This window comes from Sinocyclocheilus anshuiensis, unplaced genomic scaffold, assembly GCF_001515605.1.
Source record: "Sinocyclocheilus anshuiensis isolate Anshui unplaced genomic scaffold, SAMN03320099.WGS_v1.1 scaffold447, whole genome shotgun sequence".
Lineage (NCBI taxonomy): Eukaryota > Metazoa > Chordata > Actinopteri > Cypriniformes > Cyprinidae > Sinocyclocheilus > Sinocyclocheilus anshuiensis.
The window spans coordinates 63,451-84,056 of record NW_015552615.1 but is presented as its reverse complement, the minus strand read 5'-3'; the positions used below and the strand labels follow the sequence as shown (position 1 = coordinate 84,056).

The 20,606-nt window shown below is 38.0% G+C and overlaps 2 protein-coding genes across 2 annotated transcripts in view; both read left to right on the top strand.

Annotated features, from left to right (window-relative positions):
* The window catches only part of LOC107665989 (stathmin-3-like), a 26,293-nt gene extending 25,612 nt beyond the window's left edge, over nucleotides 1-681 (top strand). The window contains exon 5 of the mRNA XM_016457080.1: nucleotides 592-681. Within this exon, the coding sequence (XP_016312566.1) occupies nucleotides 592-681 (90 nt within the window). The remainder of the gene's footprint in view (nucleotides 1-591) is intronic.
* Nucleotides 682-3,640: 2,959 nt separating this feature from the next.
* Nucleotides 3,641-18,952, top strand: LOC107665987 (helicase with zinc finger domain 2-like). The gene is given in 19 exon segments (XM_016457079.1): nucleotides 3,641-3,773; nucleotides 4,776-5,377; nucleotides 5,462-5,645; nucleotides 5,877-5,987; nucleotides 6,465-6,585; nucleotides 6,714-7,104; nucleotides 7,198-7,839; nucleotides 8,691-9,168; nucleotides 9,170-9,397; nucleotides 9,513-9,588; nucleotides 9,699-12,106; nucleotides 13,267-13,532; nucleotides 13,632-13,748; nucleotides 13,842-14,034; nucleotides 14,270-14,404; nucleotides 15,118-15,327; nucleotides 16,169-16,322; nucleotides 16,642-16,809; nucleotides 18,022-18,952. Coding segments are annotated over 18 exon segments (6,612 nt in total). The 5' UTR covers nucleotides 3,641-3,773; nucleotides 4,776-4,796; the 3' UTR covers nucleotides 18,171-18,952.
* Nucleotides 18,953-20,606: the final 1,654 nt, after the last annotated feature.

The window sequence follows — 20,606 nt, the reverse complement described above, 5'->3', positions numbered from 1 at the left end:
GTTTGTTTTGACCCAGCAGTTGGGTTACTACCCAGAAGGTTGGGTTAACCATTTAACCCAACCGCTGGGTCAAAACAGCCCAATTGCTGGGTTGTATTTAACCCAGCATTTTTTAGAGTGTAGCAACAGTTAACTGTAGTAGTGCCATAGGACACAAACAGCTCTATTGAGCTGACCTTGATGTGCCTGATATAAATGTGATTTTATTAGAAAATACATTTGCATTTAGTCATTTAACAGACGCTTTTATCCAAAGCGACTTACAAATGAGGACAATAGAAGTAATCAAAACCAACAAAAGAGCAACAATATGCAAGCGCTATGACAAGTCTCGGTTAGCCTAATGCAGTAAACGTAGCAACGTAGTTTTTAAGACTTTACCATGTAGCATGTAGATACCATATGAATATGGCAATTAGTGGTATTGCCATCTTATACCGTCCTCTTTAGTATGTGTCCATTGCTTTTGGGCTGTTTTCATGAGTTTGTCTCGCTGTTTAGCTTCTCACCTTTGCACTTTTTGAATGTAATAAGTTTTCTTCACTGTCTCACATTAAATTTGTCATCACCTTTCTGCACTTCTTTCTGCAGTCTCAGGAGAAGCAGATGCTCACCAAGGCCCAGGAGATCAACAACAACTACAGCAAGATGACCGAGGAGAAACCTAACCGCAAAATGTAGCTGATCCAAGAAAATAGCATGGCCCACCCAGTTCCTATTGCATGTTGTTTTTCTGAAGTAACAGGCTTACATCTGTACTTTACTGTCAGTAAAAAAGAGAACTAGTTCTTTTTCCTTCTTGGTTGCTACAAAACAGTTCATATTTATTTAACTTTTATTACACTGTCTCTCTTTTCTTTGTCAGGAGCTTCATGCTGTAGAAGTCTGTAAGAATAAGGAACTTCACACTGAGCTCTCTGGCTAAGGACACTCAGAGCCGTGAGGCGTCCAATCATGACTGCATTTGGAGAATATCTCATTCTCTGGCCACACTGTCTAAAGAGGTCATATCAGACTCACCTTATCAGTTTTCCTTATCAGTAAACGTCTGAGCATATAACAGCATCCCACATACACTAAGTGGACAAAAGTATGTGAGCACCCAAACACCACACCCATACGTGCTTGTTGTTGATTGTTTCATTTCAGAAGCATGGGCATTAATAGGCAGTTCTTCTGGGAGTCAGTGTTCCAGTTCTTCTCAAAGGTATTCAGGTCTGGAATTTGTGCAAACCAAGATCTTTCACGTGTCTTAAAGGACCTAGACTTGTGTGATGTTCCTAAATCAACATCATCCGTTGATCCTAGAACTAAAAGTCCTCTCCCTATCCCTAAACTCAACCTTTACCAAAAATTGTGGCTAAAATCTGAGGACAGTTGATAAGAATGTTGCTCAAACTCCAGTCCTGAGCCAAACCCTTCTACCTATATTTCTAAAGTCTGATTGGCTGATGTTGATCGAGGAACATGCCCTACTTGGCAGAACTGCAGTCACCTGCTTTGTGCACAAGGACTTTGTCATGCTGAAACATTGATTGAAACTGTTGAACAATTCTCGAGGATATCATTGTATGGAGTAACACTAAGATTTGTAATTATTTGACTAGTCAAATGCATTTATTAGTAAGAGGTGTCCACATACTTTGGCCATGAAATTTATCTGCCTGCTGAAAAAAACAACAACTTAGATTATCTTAAATTCCAAGATTAACTTGTTTTAAATTGGCATTGCTGGTAAATTACTGACATGAGCTAATTAAGATGATTGTTGTTGCAGCTAGACCAGTGGTTGAGCTAAAACCAGCATGAAATTGTCAAAACATAACTTATTTGTAACCAGCAATGGCACAAACTGGTCATTTAGTCTGGTCTTGGTTGTTATTTAGCAGGGCTGAATCTCAAAACCAAAAACCATGACTGTATCCACATTTACACTGCACTTTTTAGGATATGATTCATTCACGTTGGTAGTTTAGATGAATTTCAAGGCTCACAGACTCGGATTTGTTGGTTTGTTTTTCAGTGACCTGAAAGAGGAATGTCTAAGCAACATGCTGTTAAATGATTACTAAAAAACATTTAAAATAAGATTAAAGTATAAATTCGTAATAAGATGTCTATCATTTTTGCAAGTGAGGGAAACTAAGAACGCATCCAAGAGATTATTTATGTTGGCAACACATCAGGCTTTTTTAGATTAACATTATTTGCTGTTGTTTATCACCCTCAAAAGCAATTTAGTATCTCCTAAGTATCTGTGAAGTTTCTGTCTCTTGCAAGTTTTTTGATTGTCTATGACTAAGTGTCTAATTAGGTATTGAATATGGAAATTCTTGACCCAGTAGTTTCTGAATATAGTTTCTAACCCATTAGGACTAGTATTGCTATTGATAAGATTATACTCTCAATTACTAAAACAATCATAAAAGCTCAGTAAAATGGATGTGTTTGCATTCGTGTCATTGTGTGTCTAAGGCGAACACTGGCCAACGTGTGACAGAAATTACAGATAAATGAAACTTAAGCTGTTTTGTTTGTTTAGATCAGCTAGACAAGCTAAGGACACATTGCAGCAAAAACATTTGTTTTGTGTGTGTGTATCTCCTGGGTTCTTGTAGGTAGGTGGATCTGAAAACACATCTAAAAGTACACAATTATGACATTCCTGGGTCCTAAAGTCAGTGACAGAAGAATAAGGGACAGCGGGACATGCACCGGTTGCAGACGTGATGTAAAACTGTTTTGTTTGTGTCAGATTTTAACTTTAAATAGTATGGCACTGAAAGGGAGTGGACAGGTGGTAGATGAATAATTATTAACACTTCAAATACACATGATGTCAGTCCTCAAGGTACCATTAAAGCAGTTTTATTGACCTGATTGGTTTAATCATTTGTGTACCATTCCAGTCTATAGTCACTTCAGGCATGTTTATTTTCCACATATAAAATCATGTGCGATAACCTGAAGTCTAACTTTACAGTTCTGTGCAGGGTAAGTTTTTGAATAAAAAAAATGTTAATTTTGGTTGTAAGGATTATTAGTAAGTATAATAGTAATAAAATGTTGTAATGTCCTAGTTTTGTATCTCTGAGTATCCTTTTAAAAAGTCTAATAGGAAACAACTTACATTAAGAGTTGCTTGTCAGTTTGTAGATAAAAGGGCAGGCTTAAAGGGATAGTTCACCCAAAAATGACAATTCTGTCATCATTTACTCACCCTCATGTCGTTCCAAACCTGTATGAGTTGCTTTCTTATGTTGAACACAAAAGAAGATATTTTGAAGATTGCTGGTAATCAAACAGTTGGTGGTTGCCATTGACTTCAATAGTAGGACCACAAACCCAGATCGCGCGTGTGCAAAATGCACTTTTGTGCGCTCAAAATATGGTCTTTCGCGCGCAGAATTGTGGCAGAAATGTAAGCCCATACTCATACAGGTTTGGAACGACATGAGGGTGAGTAAATAATGACAGAATTTTCATTTTTGGGTGAACTATCCCTTTAAGCTCTGTCTGTTTGCTTCCTGTGGTTTTCATCAGTATTGAAACTGAAAGCTAAAACTGCGTTTCCACTTTTCAGTACAAGCGTACTGTTCTGGAAAAGAAAAGTTATTCTTTAATTAGGAAGGGAGTGACTTATCCAGCATCGCTCAGCAACATCTCTATAAATTGTTTAAACACATCTTGATGCAGAGCGGCTGAATCATCCAGTGTTACAGGAAGATTGTGACATATTACTAAACTTTTGGGATGAGAAAGAAAATATGAAGGTAAGATGATGCTATGCATTACCAATTCATGTTGCCAGATTCATTTGTGTACAGTATATTATTTAATGGAAAATAATTCATGAAGCTATGGAAAAATTAAAATTATTATAGTGGAATTCAAAAGCTTGTAGTTTCAGTCATCATTTACTTTAATTGCTTCTTTTTTCCATACAGTAAAAGATGAATAGAGACCAAGTCTGTATTTCTGATAAACATCCCCTTTTGTGTTACACAGCTGAAAGAAAGTCATACCCAGCATGACTGAGTGAATAAATCATTACTTAATCTCATTTGGGTGAACTGTTCCTTAAAGCAGCACTATGTAACTTTTTCTGTGTTCAAAATTTGCAAAATGTATATAATGAGCGAGTACATCATGAATTCATCTTCCAAACCGCGTTTTTGTCTTATTCCGAATCACTACGGTACACTTATAATAAGTACTTATATTTGGACTATTGTAGCCTGGACGGGTCGCCACCGCTGCGGAGGAACACATACCTGCGTGAATCGCCATAGACATAAACTTAGAGAAGTAGCTCCGGTTGGAATGTTCTTCCACGGGATGTGTGCAGTTCTGTTTATTAACCGCTAGAGCGCCAAAAGTTACATAGTGCTGCTTTAAGAGACGGTGTCATGAAGTTATTGTTATAAGGTGTTAACTTTAATCAGCAGTTTATGTAAAACATAGATAAGTAGTTGTGTGATTGTGCTTATTGTGTCATAACAGCACTTACATAGTATTTGTTTTTGCATTTATATTCATCTAAATGTAAAAGTTGTGTTGGCAGGCTGATCATTTTTTAATTACCATGCCTTTTATAAAAAAACGTGAATTACTGTATGTAAAGATATGTTTCTTACAGCTAATGCTCATTAAGTCTGAAGGCTGAAAATGTTAACTGATCAAGATTAGAATGCATAAATACAATAACAAAAAAAATACGTTGTAAATGGAAGTTGTGAAATCTTATTCTAATTGCAAATTATTTCTTTTCACAGGGCTTTCGTGTATTCTAAATCATGGCTCTTGCAGGAAATCATAACTTTCTTCAAACGTTAAAAACGAGGTTCAGTCTGTGTGTCAGGTGTAATAAATGCTGTAAAAAACACAATGAGATTTCATACTCACTTAACCAGGTCATCCATGACTGTTCCGAAGACATCTTGCTGATCAAGCGGAAACGTAAAAATTCAGTGTGGAGGCCTGTTGCCCACCGGCCAGGCCGTCCCAGACCTGGAAAGTATGTTGTTTGTCAGTACTACACTAAAGAAACTGGATGCAAGCAGCATGGAAGTAGATGTACCTTTGCTAGGAGCTCAGAGGAAGCAGCAATATGGAACGTCATGAAGCATGAAAAACTGACAATTCCTAAGATTGTGAATATGACTAAACAAAATCAAAGGACACCACAGTCAAAGTCTCGAAGGAAAGGAGGGCAGTTTGCCTGCACATTATGTCAAGTCCACTTCCCGAAAGCTGAGAAACTGATGAACCACTGTTTCACTGTGAAGCACAGGAGACTGATCTTTGATGAGACCTATCAGACTTGGAAGTACCGTGATCCGCCACCAACATACAAGGACCTGAAATTGTGTGGAAGGTATTTATATGAAGTGTGACATGCCATTAGATGTTTGCTTGTGTCAAAGTAAGATAAAGCAGCCTATAAAACCTTCTCCCATAGATCCCTAATATGCGAGTATGGTGATAACTGCACAAAGGCGCACAGTCAAGAGGAACTTCGTGAATGGCAAAAAAGACTCAAGGCTTCACGAAAAAGAGCCAGAGATGCAGCCGAGATGGGTCTACTGTCCTATCAGGACAAGCTTTTGGAGGAATACAGACACAGCAACGACAAGAAAATGATTGTAAGTGGGCCGTTCAGTAATGAACAATGTATAATGTCATTAGTGAGTAACGCTCTTGGACAGTATCCCAAATGTTGCCAGACCTTGTGTTATATATGCTAACAACTACATTTTATTGGCTCATGCAATTTTTTTATTATATATTTACAACCAAAGCTTGAATATAATTGTGGATTTTTTAAATTGCTTTTTACAATATCTTAAACAGTGATTGAATCAATATTCCTGCAGGTCAGCGACACCCTTCCTGATGTTTCTATCAGCTGTGACACAGATATAGACAGTGTGTATGTACGGAAAAAGGGAATACAGTGTACATGGAATTTTACCATTATTTCTAAGGTTTGTATTCAACACATATACAAAATTTGTCTTAAATTTCCAAAATAGTAAAAATAGTTATGAAAAAAGTTTGACAGAGTTGGTTTAGTTACAATATTGTAGCACTAGTTACTGATAATACTACTAAATTTGCTCTTAGTTTTAAGAATTATGGGGTTCCACTCAGCAGTGGTTTATACTTCTTGATCAGTTAAACGATGAAAGTAATTTACTCTTAAGTCCCAAAGTGACATAAAAAAAGATTCAAGCCATCATTGCAAAAGTTAACGAGCTCTTATCAAAATTTTTAGTCCGTTTTTATTACCAACTGTATATGGTACAATAAATGTATAATACATAATCCAGTTTTTTTAGACCTGTAATCTGCCGAGCACCTATGTAACATTTTTAGACAGCTGAAAGTGTGTGTCAGTAGTGTCAGATAGCCTCTGCAAATGACATTGATCTGCATTTCCAAACTGACTTAAATCCCTCCAGGAACCTCTAGAAGTTATTGCTTTACTCAGAAGGGAACTGGGGGCGACATTCAGCCTCAGTAAAGACCCCCATGAGGAACGGACATATTCCACTAGTGCTTGGTTTAAAAAGAACCAAACCGGTAAAGATTAACTATTTCTTACAAAACCTTTAAAGAAACCTTATGACATGCTTTTACTAATACTTATTAATTGTTAAACTGCCAAGCTCACAAATCACTTTCACCTAAATTATGATTTGTTTCTGCAGAGTATGAAATCCCAGTGTTCTTCAAATCTGACCATCCAGGCTTGTATGAGCAGTGGGTAGTGTTTGACTTCAACACGAGACCCGTACTACGACAAAAAATCAAGGTCAGAGTTGGAGAGGATGAGTGTAAGGGAACATCAGTCACGACCCCAGCACCTGAGGTTCCCCTAGAAAAACAAGAGTCTGCCAGGAATCTTGAGCCCTGGTATGAGGAAAGCCTGGAAATCATTCCTTTCTTTGAAAGAGAAGAGGCAGAGAGAGAGCTGATAAACAGATACAAGCTTATCATGATAGATGAGATGAACAGTGTGATTAACCGTGACAACTACAAACACAGCATGCACAATTTTTTATATCAGGAGGAAAAGGTCGAAGGTGAACTGCTTACCAGGTATATACATAAATATATTTCATAGGTGTAAATCCAATACTTGACAATTGATAACAATTCTAATGTTCTCTCCCTATCCCAAAATATTTCCAGGCTGAATCTACGAGGGACTGCGCAGTTGCAAAATTGCCTGTCTGATGACAGGTTTGGTTTAAAATGTGCTTATCCCGGGACACTTCTTGCTGCTGTGCCTCTGTCTCACACACTCACTCCTGATGCTCCTCAAGGCTTCATAGTGAAAAGACACACAATCAGATCTCTTGTTCATGTTGTGAAAAACAACGAATATCTTGGACCTATTTATGAGGCTGAATTTCTGAAAGACGCTGCCACAGAGACACAATTACTTTTGCAGCTTTCCAAACAATGCTGCACTGATTTGAACCTGCAGAATGGACAACAGTGTGAGATGGAAGTCCAGTTCCAACTAAATCGTCTCTGGTTCTGTGAGATGCACAAGGCCATTGATGATCTCACCAACTTAGACAAAGTCTTACCTAATCTGAAAAACAGCAAGTTCTGTATTTCTTCCCAGTCAGATACAGGAGAGTTAAATGAGAAGCAGCAAGCAGCAATGAACTTTGTTCTGGGTGTAACAGACAACAGATGCAGCATCCCACCTTTGTTGATTTATGGACCTTTTGGAACAGGGAAAACTCAAACCCTTGCCAAGATGATCCAAGCTCTTGTGCAGCAACCACAGAACAAAATCCTGATTTGCACACACACAAACAGGTAAGGAATCACAACTGACCCTTCAAAAAGACCCGTCCCCCTTAGTTACTGTTACTACATCCAACTAGCCATGGCGCTCTCACGCCACACATCATGTTCTTACGCAGTGAAAAATATATAAGAAGACACTGACAACGTACTGAAAAACAAGACAGGTTACTTTTGGTATGAAACAAAGTCTCAGCATTCAAATTTTGTTTTTGTTTTTTTAAGAAATTCAAACTATAGCCTACCATTTTGTGGCTCTCTAATGTGTCATGACAGATCACTGTAGCGCCTCTGTTGAAGCACCAAGCACACTTTACTACTAGTTATAGCATGAAATAAACATGAATGTCCACCTACATTAATCTACTAACACTCCTGTCTGATTTGTTTGTCGGACATAATGGTGGATTCAGCATTATGATTGGTCAGATCGCATGTCAATCAAACTCCTAGCAAAGAGTGAATTCAGTGGCACTTCAGAGTATTACTCCACAGGAATAGGTCATCCTTCAGCTCAGAATAATATGAATTTCCATGCTGGTTAGTGCTTGTTTGTTTCTGGCCTAGCACAGTTAAAAAGTCTTGTGGCAACACTGGCACACCAACATCCAAAACACAGCACAGTCTTTTCAACAGGGAAATGGCCTATTTATATAAATTTTTTTAGTTGCATTCTTCTAGCTCAAACAGTAGAGCAAGGTGCAAGCAACGGCCAGGTCACGGAATTGATTCCCAGGGAATGCGTAAACTGATAAAATGCATACCTTGAAGGCACCGTCATTTTGGAACGAGTGTGTCAGCAAATTTAATTGTTTAATGCAGTCATTGTAAACTGCAGTTATTTCTCTTTTTTCTTGATACAGTTCTGCTGATCTCTATGTAAAAGGCCATTTTCATGAATATGCAGCTGTTCATCACGAAGCCAAACCTTTGAGAATCAAGGCAAAGGAAAGCAATCCCAGATCTACTGATACCATCACTCTACAGTACTGCCATTTATCCAGAGATAGCAATCAGTTTGAGTTTCCTGATAAAGCTGTTTTAGATTCCACAAGAATCATCATAACAACAACTGCTGTGGCTCGTTTCTTCCATGACATGAAGCTCCCTGAAAACTACTTCAGCCACATTCTGATTGATGAAGCTTCTCAGATGTTGGAGTGTGAGGCTCTCATGGCACTGGGCTTAGCAGGTAAAAATACACGTGTTGTTTTAGCAGGAGACCACATGCAGATGGGACCCAAGCTCTTCTCTGTGAAACAAGACAAATGCTCAGAACATACTCTGCTCAATCGCCTCTTCTATTACTACCAAGCTGAAAACAGTGATGGCGCCAAACGGTGATGTGATCAAGGCTAGAGGAGGTGTGCCTCCTCATCCACACCAACACACCTTGCAGTTCCATCATGTAAGAGGAGAATGCTGTTTGGACCCAACAAGCATGTCCTGGTTCAATCCAGCACAAGTTCTAAGTGTCGTTGACATTGTGCAATATATATTGGAGCAATGGCCTCAGGAGTGGGATGGTAAAGATCCGGAATCAATCTGTGTCCTTTCTCAAGGCAGACAGGTATCAAACCTATTTTTGTTACCAACTTAATTTGCTTTAAATAATGGCATTCTGCTATTGTATAAAATTTATGTCAGTGTTTGTACCAGATGCTTTTGCCTGTTTTGTGTTTCAGGTGTTTGAGATAAGGCAAAGACTGCGTCAGCTTGGACTGCCCCGTTTCACTGTGGAGAATGCCGAAAATGTGCAAGGTAAAGATGATTCATTACTCAAATGTAATACTATGCCATGATTATGTTTAAACACACTAGTATTAATGCATCTGATTACAGAGCATACTGCCTTTCCCTATATTTTGCAGGAAAACAGTTCAGAGTAATAGTGATTTCCACTGTGCACACCAAGGACAGCTTATTGGAGACGGACCGGACCTGTCTTGAATTTTTCAATGACACACGAGTGCTGAACACAGTTATGACAAGAGCCCAGTCTCAAATATTTGTTGTTGGAGATGTAGCTGCACTTTCTTGCCAACAGTTCGGTACATGCTGGAGACTATGGAGATCGTACATAGAGGATTGCGTCAACAAGGGAAGTGCCCATAACGTTACGTTGGATTCTTTGAAACAAGATCTCCTTGAGATATCTGAGCTCTGCAGAAGTGAGGATGAAGAGAGCAGCGATAGTGAATCAACTACATCTGAAATATCAGACCTAGAAGACCCAATACTTCAAGAGCTTCTTGATGAGAGCAAAGACATCAACGTTCCGTTGACAGAGGAGGGCTTGTTTCCAGTTTTTCAACATGAGCAATTTGTCAGTAGTGTTAGCAACCAAATTGCAGAAGTAGAAGAAGAGCAACTGTTGACTAACTCTATCATACGCAAACACTGTGAGCTGGTCATAGAGTATTATGACCGTGGCTATGCAAGACCACTTAATGAGCCCACTCTGAGAATCGATATCAAGGGTAGAAAGAATATTGGACAGGCATTCCCTGGAGACAAGGTAACAGTGGAGATCCTGAGTGAGACATCAAATCCTCCCATGGGAAAAGTGATCAACATCCTTGAAAGTGCGGATACTGTCAAAGAATTTGTCTGCACCATTGAAAGATATGACAATCAGGTGATGACGCCTATCAACAAATGCATCACCAAAATTTACACACCATTTTCAAAGGACAAACCAGACCACGTTGCTGTAAGAAATCCAGAGAACCGCAAAGTAAAGCGTTTCATCAAAATAAATGAAGAAGCACGTAGAAAATATCTCTTCGTTGTCAGAGTCCTTATGTGGAGAAAGACTGGCGGTATCCCCTTGGGGACAGTTGTGGAAGTGTTTCCCAAAATCACAACTTTAGATAATGGACTGAATATACTCAACATAGAATATCAGTTGAGGAGAACATTTTCGTCATCTTTGAGAAGTCAGATGCAAGACATTCAAGGTCTCAATTTATTTGATAAAGGACGAAAGAATTTTCGCATGCTCCCAACATTCACCATTGATCCTGCTGATTCACAAGACCTTGATGATGCAATCAGTGTACGGGATTTAGGTGAATGCTATGAAATAGGAGTTCACATTTCTGATGTTGCAAGTTTTGTGGCTAAAGACAGTGAACTGGACAAATATGCAAGACAGCTGTGTACTACATTCTATCCCAGTGGGAAGGAGCCAATACACATGTTCCCTAAAGAACTAAGTACCAATTTCTTCAGTTTAATCCCTAACCAAGACAGACGAGCCATCTCCTTGATAATTCAAGTAGATACTAAGACACACTGCATAAAGGAAAGTTCATTTTGGAAGTCTGTCATTCGCTCCAAGAAGAAATTTTCCTATGATGAAGCTGAGGACATCATTGAAAATCCTCAGAATTCTGACCAGCTTCAAATCTGCCTTGTGAAAGCATGGAACTTTGCTGAGGTCCACAGGAGATTGAGAAAACAGGACGACTGCTACTACAAACAGCCAGATGAAGACGTGACTCTGGGAAGAAGACAATCTCACCTAATGGTGGAAGAGATGATGATCATGTTTAACCACATGGCTGCTGAACGTCTTCTGTTTGATGAAACAACAAGGAGCATAACTCCACTGAGGTGCCAGGACAGGCCAAACAATGAAAAGCTTACTGACCTTTTTGACAAAAATGCCTCCTTGATTCCACTTTCTGTTCACTTCTCCAGTCAAGTTCATGAGTGTGTGTCTCATGAACTGAATAACCAAGGTTTGATCCACCGCAGAGCCATGCCAAACCCTCAGGCTTGCATTTCTGATTCTGAAACCTTCCCCATATTAAAATCTGTTTTGAGATGCCTGAAGACAGCAGCAGAGCAGGAAAATATCTACAAAATAATTGACTTTATTGCAACTGATGAGATTCACCCCCAACTTCTCCCTTTTGCTGTTGCATTTAGGAGACTGTTTCACAAATCATGTATTCTGCGCTCAAACTCAACACATGTCTCAAGAATTGGGCACTATGATTTAGATCTTGACAGCTATACATGGGCGTCATCTCCAATCCGCCGATATACAGATGTCATTGTGCAGCGTCTTCTTCATTCTGTGATTGGCAAGACAAATGTTAGGTACACAGCTCATGACATTGACCTGTCTTGTATGGAATTTTCCAGGAAAAACTACCAACAGTCAGCATATGAGAGGAAATCTAATGCTCTACGTTTTGCATTACAACTGTCGACCCAAAGCGAAAGGAAGGTGGCCTACATTGTGGAACTCAATGCATCAGGGACAAATGTGATTCCTTTGGTGTAAAATAAAGTCTGTGATAATTCTGGATTCTCCTGCGTTCTCCTCGTTCCTCGCTCCTTGTTCCTCGCTCCTCACAGTAGGTACGCCGTGACAGAATACCGAACCAGAACATAAAGTGAGCGGTGCGTTTTCTCCCCAAGTTTTTTTGCAGTTTTTGAAAGTGTTTTTGTTTTTCTTTGCTCCCCCCGCGATTATGGAGATCGCGGCACGCTTCATTGCACTAGCCCGTAGAGATCTCCCCTTCGTCGAGCTCCACCATGGCCTCCTAGTCTGCCTGCTCCACCATGGTTTCCTAGTCTGCCTGCTCCGCCATGGCCTCATAGTCTGCCTGCTCCACCATGGCCTCCTAGTCTGCCTGCTCCACCATGGTTTCCTAGTCTGCCTGCTCCGCCATGGCGCCCCGATCTTCCTGCTCCGCCATGGGTCCCGGAACGGGTACCGCTCTGGAGGCCTGCCGTCCCGTGTCTGTCCTGAGGGGCCTCCAGAGCACCCACCCCCCCCTCCCCGTTGGATGTTGTGGGGCGCGTGGACGCTCCTTCCAGGAGGGGGGAGTAATGTCAGTCCTGTGTTCCGTGTTTTCCTCCCCCACGTGCTTTCCATGACCCAGTTTTCCCTCATGTGCAATTATGTTATTGCTCCCAGGTGTTTCTTGTCATCCCCTCGTCATGTCTTGTGTATTTAAAGCATTTCCTGTTTTTAGTTCCTGGTCCGGCATTGAATGTACGTCGATCCCCGTGTCCTACATGTGATTCCTTTGGTGTAAAATAAAGTCTGTGATAATTCTGGATTCTCCTGCGTTCTCCTCGCTCCTTGTTCCTCGCTCCTCACAGTAGGCACACCGTGACAATGCTTGCCTAATATTTAGTTTTGTTTTGAGAAAACAAGTGAAACAATGCATTACACAACAAAAAATGTTTTTGAAGTGTGCTACATTGTTGTCACATAACCGTATCACAATTGCATGTTTAATTCAATAAATGACACCTGTCATTATAATATTTTGTGTTTTACTTATAGTCCATAATTTTTTTGGCAAAAGTAGTAGATTATTCAGATATTATTCAGGAATTTTACATTTAATATCCACAGTAAATATTGCAGAATTAGTAAGAATGTGGTAGTATCTAGTATGCTATTCCATATAGCCAGTGATTGTCTTCAGTATGACATTTAGCTATGTGTCACTTGTAAAGCAGCAGTTACACAATTCAGATTTAAATAGCATCACATTATCAACATTACTGCACTTTAACAAATGTGTTGCAGGTCATCTCCTAAAACTTCGAAATCAACTTAGACCTCTCAGAGTCTACAGTAATCAGATGGAGATGTTGGAATTTCCTTACCCAGGCTGCAATCTGAAGCAGTCACGCAATTCAAAAAGAGGCGAAAAACCCAACACAGAGCTTAGGTATTTGCCAAATACTGTCCATCTATCACTTATTTGAGTGTAGATACTAACTACGAATGTAGTGTGTATGCATGACATGTATTGCTGTCATTTTATTAGCTCCATTGCACTTCACCACCTGATTCGAAAAGATGGCAACCCATTCTCCACACAAATACTCGCTTTTGATCTGAAAATTGGAAGAGGAGATGAACTCACTAATGAAGAAAAGAAATTGTAAGTATTGTTTGGACACAATTTCATAGAAATTAAAAGCTAATTTAAAGTTCACAAAAGTTGCAAAACAATTTTTTTGTTGTTGTTTTAAAGCTACAGAGAAACCCTCCAAAAGGCTCGAAAACATGAATTACTGCGGCATGATGTCATCTTGTGCACTTGCACAGCAGCCTCACACCCTGCCTTAGCTGATGCCCTCGACTTCAAACAGATCATCATTGATGAATGTGCCATGGCAACTGAACCTGAAGCCTTTATTCCACTAGTGGCTCATAAGCCTGAGCAGGTACTGTACGATTCCAAAACAATTTTCGTTTCAGACAAACACTTAAACCTGGATATTAGCAGCATGGATTGGTTGTTTAACACATATTAAAGGTTACTGGAGGCTGTAGCTTAACATTCACATCATTATAGGTAAACCAAAAAGTGTTCTATTTAAATTATAATTGCATTGACCACAACTTGCATTACTGCTGAATCTACTTGTAGGTTCTTATCCTACTAATTTCATGTTGTAGATTGTTCTTCTGGGCGATCATATGCAGCTGCAACCTGTAGTCCACTGTGATGTGGTGGAGCGATTGGGAATGAGCAAATCTCTTTTTGAACGTTACATGGAGAAAGCACTCTTGCTTGACACTCAGTACAGAATGGTATTAAATTATCATACTATAGCTTTACTACTGTATTTGTTTCTAAACATTTATGTCAGTTACTGTTCTTTTTACTGTTCTTTAGATCATGGCAGCTCTGTTTTTTTTTTTTATGTAAACGTATAATTTTCAATCAGCAGTAGTATTTATTATCCAGTAAAATAAAACAATGATCTAAACAATTAAACCGCAGTAGTTCTATTTTTATAGTTAAAATTAATTAAAATTAAAATTTCTCAGTTAAAATTGACCACAACTTGCATTACTGCTGAATCTACTTGTAGGTTCTTATCCTACTAATTTCATGTTGTAGATTGTTCTTCTGGGCGATCATATGCAGCTGCAACCTGTAGTCCACTGTGATGTGGTGGAGCGATTGGGAATGAGCAAATCTCTTTTTGAACGTTACATGGAGAAAGCACTCTTGCTTGACACTCAGTACAGAATGGTATTAAATTATCATACTATAGCTTTACTACTGTATTTGTTTCTAAACATTTATGTCAGTTACTGTTCTTTTTACTGTTCTTTGGATCATGGCAGCTCTGGTTTTTTTTTTTTTTATGTAAACGTATAATTTTCAATCAGCAGTATTATTTATTATCCAGTAAAATAAAACAATGATCTAAACAATTAAACCGCAGTAGTTCTATTTTTATAGTTAAAATGAATTAAAATTAAAATTTCTCAGTTAAATATCTTGTCTCTTACAGCAAGAAGACATTTGTGCATTTCCATCTAAGGAGTTCTATAAAGGAAAGTTAAAAACTGGAACATCAGCCAAACCAAGTCTCTTCCTAAGTAAATCAAGGAAAACATGCATTGTCTTTGGTCATGTTGAAGGAAAGGAGAAGAGTCTGGTGGTCCGGACTGAACGGGGGAATGAAAATTCAAAGGCAAATGTGGAAGAGGCAAAAGAAGTGGTAAGAGCACTTTAATATATTAAATACAATGTATTTTTGGGCTATAGTGTAAATTAAAATGTATAGCCTATTATGTTACACACAAAACTCCAGCACACATAGCATAATATTCCGATATTTAATTGAAGGATGCCTCTATTATCCATATACATCCATAAAGGTCTGCTAAGCCCCAAATATGCACCATAAAAGCGCTCCTGATGATCACTAATATGGATATTGCACATGCTGCTGCTATTACTTTTGTCTCTCACTCCACGGTTTCTAAATTTTCATAACAAAACGAGCTAGAAAAGCTAATTGGCGCCATCTTGCGATTCAGAACGCTCACTGACTACAAAACGGTCTAAGAGGGAAAATAGTCATTTTAACCTGACACCAAGGTTATTCATCTTTAACATTTGCGGCAAATAATGGAACAAATGCTGTGTAAATTCTGTTATTTTCTCAAAACATTGATATTAATAAACTTACTTACCAAATAACCCCATCTGATACAGAGAGTGTTAGATTTACGCTCTTCTTCCAGCTTCTCATCGGTCAATGGCGCTGGGCGGCAAATGTTGGCAGTTAAGTTTCCTAGGAGACGTAAGACTCCTCCCAGCGGCGCGCTCTCTTTCGTAACATTCAAATTTCAATACGTTTTTGTCACGAATGGGAGTTATTGGAGATGTTTATATAATAGAAAGTACCGTTTAATTTAAGTAATGTATATTAATTGTTACATGAATCGAAAGTAAGAGGTATCACGTGACCGCGCCGTCTTCACGAGCTAGAAAAAAGTCATTGTATATTATTATTATTATTATTTTATGTGATAATTGTAATAAACTTCCTACAGGTACGGATCGCCATTCTTTTGACTGAGGCTGGGATAAACAGAAAGGACATTGCCATTCTCACACCATACAATGCTCAAGTGGCAAGTATTAATGAGCTCCTGTTTGAAAAGGGTATACGTGATATCACAGTCAACACCATCATGAGGAGTCAAGGTAAAAACATTTTTACAAGTGCCATTTCACATCAGTGGGTCTACTAATGGCAGAGTGAACATTAAGCATGAATTTGTTTACCGGAACCCATGACAGTACATTAAAACTAACCATTATTTAGCTCTCTTTTAGAAATTAGAAAAATGCATGTATAAACATATAAAGGAATTCCATGGTTTTATGTTTTTTACTGTAAGACACAACGAAAGACATTCAAGGTAATTCGTACTTTCCAAGTTAGTTGAACGTTTTGACTGTATTGACATGTAAATGCAGCTTATTATTTCAGATCTTTTCTCATTTGTTTCTTTGGCCACAGGAAGTGAATGGAAATATGTCATCATGTCAACTGTGCGCTCTTGTCCCGAATCTGAAATAGAAAAACAACCAACCAAATCCTGGATTATGAAACAACTTGGATTCATCATGGACCCACACCAAGTTAACGTGGGCATTACCAGGGCACAAGAAGGCCTGTGCATCATTGGTTAGTTATGGTCAATAATTTGTGAAAAATTTGATCCGTTTTATAATGCAAAATAACACACATATTGCGGTTTTAATTCACAGTCATTTTTGTCTCTTAAGCATGAATATTATTCAGTCCTATAAGGGTATAGAAATTTCAAATGATATGGATATAATTTATCTTCACCTTTTTTGTGTGTGTACAGTTTATGTTAATTAACTGTATAATTAACTGTTTTTTAACAGTTAATCTGTTTTTTACAAATTAACTGTTAATTAACAGGTTTAAAGGGGTCATATGATGTTGCTAAAAAGAACATTATTTTGTGTATTTGGTGTGATGCAATGTGTTTATGCGGTTTAAGGTTCAAAAAACACGTTATTTTCCACATACTGTACATTATTGTTTCTCCTCTATGCTCCGCCTTTCTGAAACGCTTCGATTTTTACAAAGCTCATCGTTCTGAAAAGCGAGGTGTGCTCTGATTGGCCAGCTATCCAGTGCGTTGTGATTGGCCAAATACCTCAAGGGTGTGACATAAAATGTTACGCCCCTTACCATATTGTGATGCTGTGTCCTGGCGCAATGAGACAAAACCAATAAAACCCATTATAAACTAGACATTTGTTGCATCCAGTGGGGACATAATTACGGATTATAATGACTTATATTGTCTTTTTACGCGTTGCGTTGCATATCGCGCTGTGTAAACATAAAACCATGTCTGCATTTGTGATCGGAGAAATGACAAACAACAAGCGCTACTCTACACTGCTCAAAACTCGCGTTTGAATCGTCAGTGGCAAATTCTTTAAATATGAAAAACGTACTTACAGTCTGTGAGTCAGAACAGCCAGACTGTCCTTGCAAAGTTGGAATTAGCCTACCCCACTTTATAGAAACAACTGCAAATCTTCCCACACAGTGATGTAGACATGTGGGGGCGTGTTTAACCGAGGCGTTTTAGGAAGGCGTGGACAAGTCTTAACTTTTATCAAGAATATCTCTTTGGGTTTGAGACTTTAGTCTTTGCAACTTTAGGAATCTTATGCACGAACAGCTTGTAACACTCCAAAGAGAAAGGAAAACTTAAAATCGCATCATATGACCCCTTTAATAAAATGTTATTATAATAACACTAAACCTCCTTTTTTATATGTATTTTATAATTATCAACAGTTTTATATTTGATGCTTGGATTACAGTGCCATAATTCTGCTATTTTGGCAGGTAATGAGAACTTGCTGCGATGCAATGCATTGTGGAGAGGACTTCTGGATCATTATAAGGAGAAAGAATGTGTAGTGAATCCCACCCGGAACATCCAGGTTCAAAAAGCCACTAGAAGTCTGGGAATGAAGAAAACTGCTAGAAGATGATGTGCTTCATGCAGTTTTATTTTTGTAGCTGCATTTGCTTTATAGCTGTGTTAAATGTGCACTTACAGTATATACTCTACACATTACTTTGTGACATTTTTTAAAAATGGACACCAGGGAACATTGCATCATCAGATCTGTTGGATACTAGTGCTATACATTAATATAATCATAAAATAACTACTCTTGAATGGCCCTTTAGTGTACATTAACTTTTAATTAAATATTAAATATCTTTCATTTTTGGAGTCCGTTTTAGTCTTGGAAATTAGATTGTATTTACCTATTTTAATTTCAGCATTTTGTGAAATTCAAGTTTGCAAGTTTCAAGAAAAACACTTTTGCATTAAATTTGTTAAAACAAATCTTAATTTTGTATATATGAATACAAAAAAGACCATTTTACCACAACAGCACCACTAGACTATGACTATTGCAATGTTAATGTTTGACCACTTAGAGGTGCTGTGATAGCATATAAAGCAGATCCTAAGGCAAATTGCAATTAGTAACTATATTACATATTTTTAGATGTTGTTGAATTATTTGTATTCAATTGTTTTCTGTTGTGTCTATGAGTGTATAATTGTAATGCAAGAACCTGAATGTTCTGTATTTATTTGTTTGCATGTATAAAGATGTATCTGTGAATGTAATATATTTCATAATTTATGTTTACTGTGCAGCTCATTACATAATTTACACAACAGTCGATACAGGAGCTGCAGAATGTATTTCGGACACTGAAGTCACAAATAAAAATATAATTGATTGGATCTGTATCTGCGTGTCTCAAATGCTTTTCTCTTCACTAATGTCGCTGTTCGACTCTCAATGTTTGAATCAGGTGGTTTTGAAGTCATTTAATATCACAGGCATAAAGAATCACATAAACTAGCATCATCCACAAACTAACACAATACTGACTGTCTTCATCTTCAACACTACATCTAGGCCTACCATTTCAAACCCAACACACTTCCATTGAATGTTTTGCTTGTGCTTGTGCTTCTTTTTGCTTTGATACTTTGTATCTAATGTAAAGACATTAAAACTTTTTTAAAAGTGTGAAATTAGTGTCTAAATGCTTTTTGGGGCTATATTTTGATATGTAAGAACACACACTCACAGAGGGGTGTTAGTAAGCGGAGACAGATGCCAGGCTAGTTTGGAAAAGACTGAAGAGAGCTTTGGTTTTCGGGAGTGTGACGAGACATGGCAAGAAAAGAGAGAGAAACCACTGATGAGAGAAAAATAAATGTAAAATAACAAGTATTCTCTAAAAACAAGTTATTGATTCTAAAGAAAATGCATCTTGTTTTAAGGATATTTTTACTATAAAACGAGACAAAAGTGATTATGAGAATGATTTTTCTTGTAGTGCATTGCATAAAAGATATGCATCAAGAAGCTGTGAGTATGTGCTTGTGTGCTGCATCATGAGTAGTGCATGTCTTGTGTGTGTGTGTGTGTGTGTGTGTGTGTGTGTGTGTGTGTGTGTGTGTGTGTGTGTGTCTCATTAGGCTGCGAGAGGCTGGAGCTGCAGCAGGCCTTCTACTCTCACCGCAGCCTTTGATGGGGTTCAATCAGCGCCACATGAGACGTTGGGGAAAGATGAAGTGGAGAATGGAGGGAAAAGATGTGGGATGAAAAGTAGGAGCGATATGTAGGGAAGGGGACGGAATCTCTCTAATGCATGATGATGAAATTCAGGACATTACGGTCTCTTGCTTGGTCTGTTCACACTTTTTATGGTCCATTTCTCGATAATTACAGTTATTATATCATTTATGTTTATTTTTTGGCAGATGTTTTCTTAGCAAAGTAATTTGAATAGTTCGTGATATTATTAATACACCACAAAAATTATTTTCTTAGTATTTTTCTTGTGCTTTGTCGTGTTTTCCATTATAAATCTAAAAAAAATTTAATCAAGATGCATTTACTTGAGAAGCGTAATGACTTATGATATTTAGTTTTTTTTTCAGAAAGTATCAAAATTAATTGTTTTTTTCTAAACAAGAAAATAAATATTGTCAATGGGACAAGGAAAATAATCTTGTTTTCCCTTTGAATTGAGGGTTTTTCTTACTTGGCAGATATGGTTTTTCTTGTTTTAAGCAAAAGCTAACAAAACGACAAAAATGCTTTTTTTATTTTATTTATTTATTTATTTATTTTTTGCCATGTATTGATTGTTTCCCAACAGTTTTCTATGTGCCTTTGTTAGGATCACAGAGGTGTAAAGTCAAGTCACATTTATTCATAGTGCTTTAATACAGATAGTTTCAAAGCAGCTTCACAGTATTTTACAAGAAAATAACAGAATCAATGATGCAAACTTCATCAAATATTAGACAAATTCTAAACTCAAATTAAGCTTAAATTAAGCTCAATTGAGTTCAAGTTTTGTTCTCATCCAAAGGTTTCAGTGCC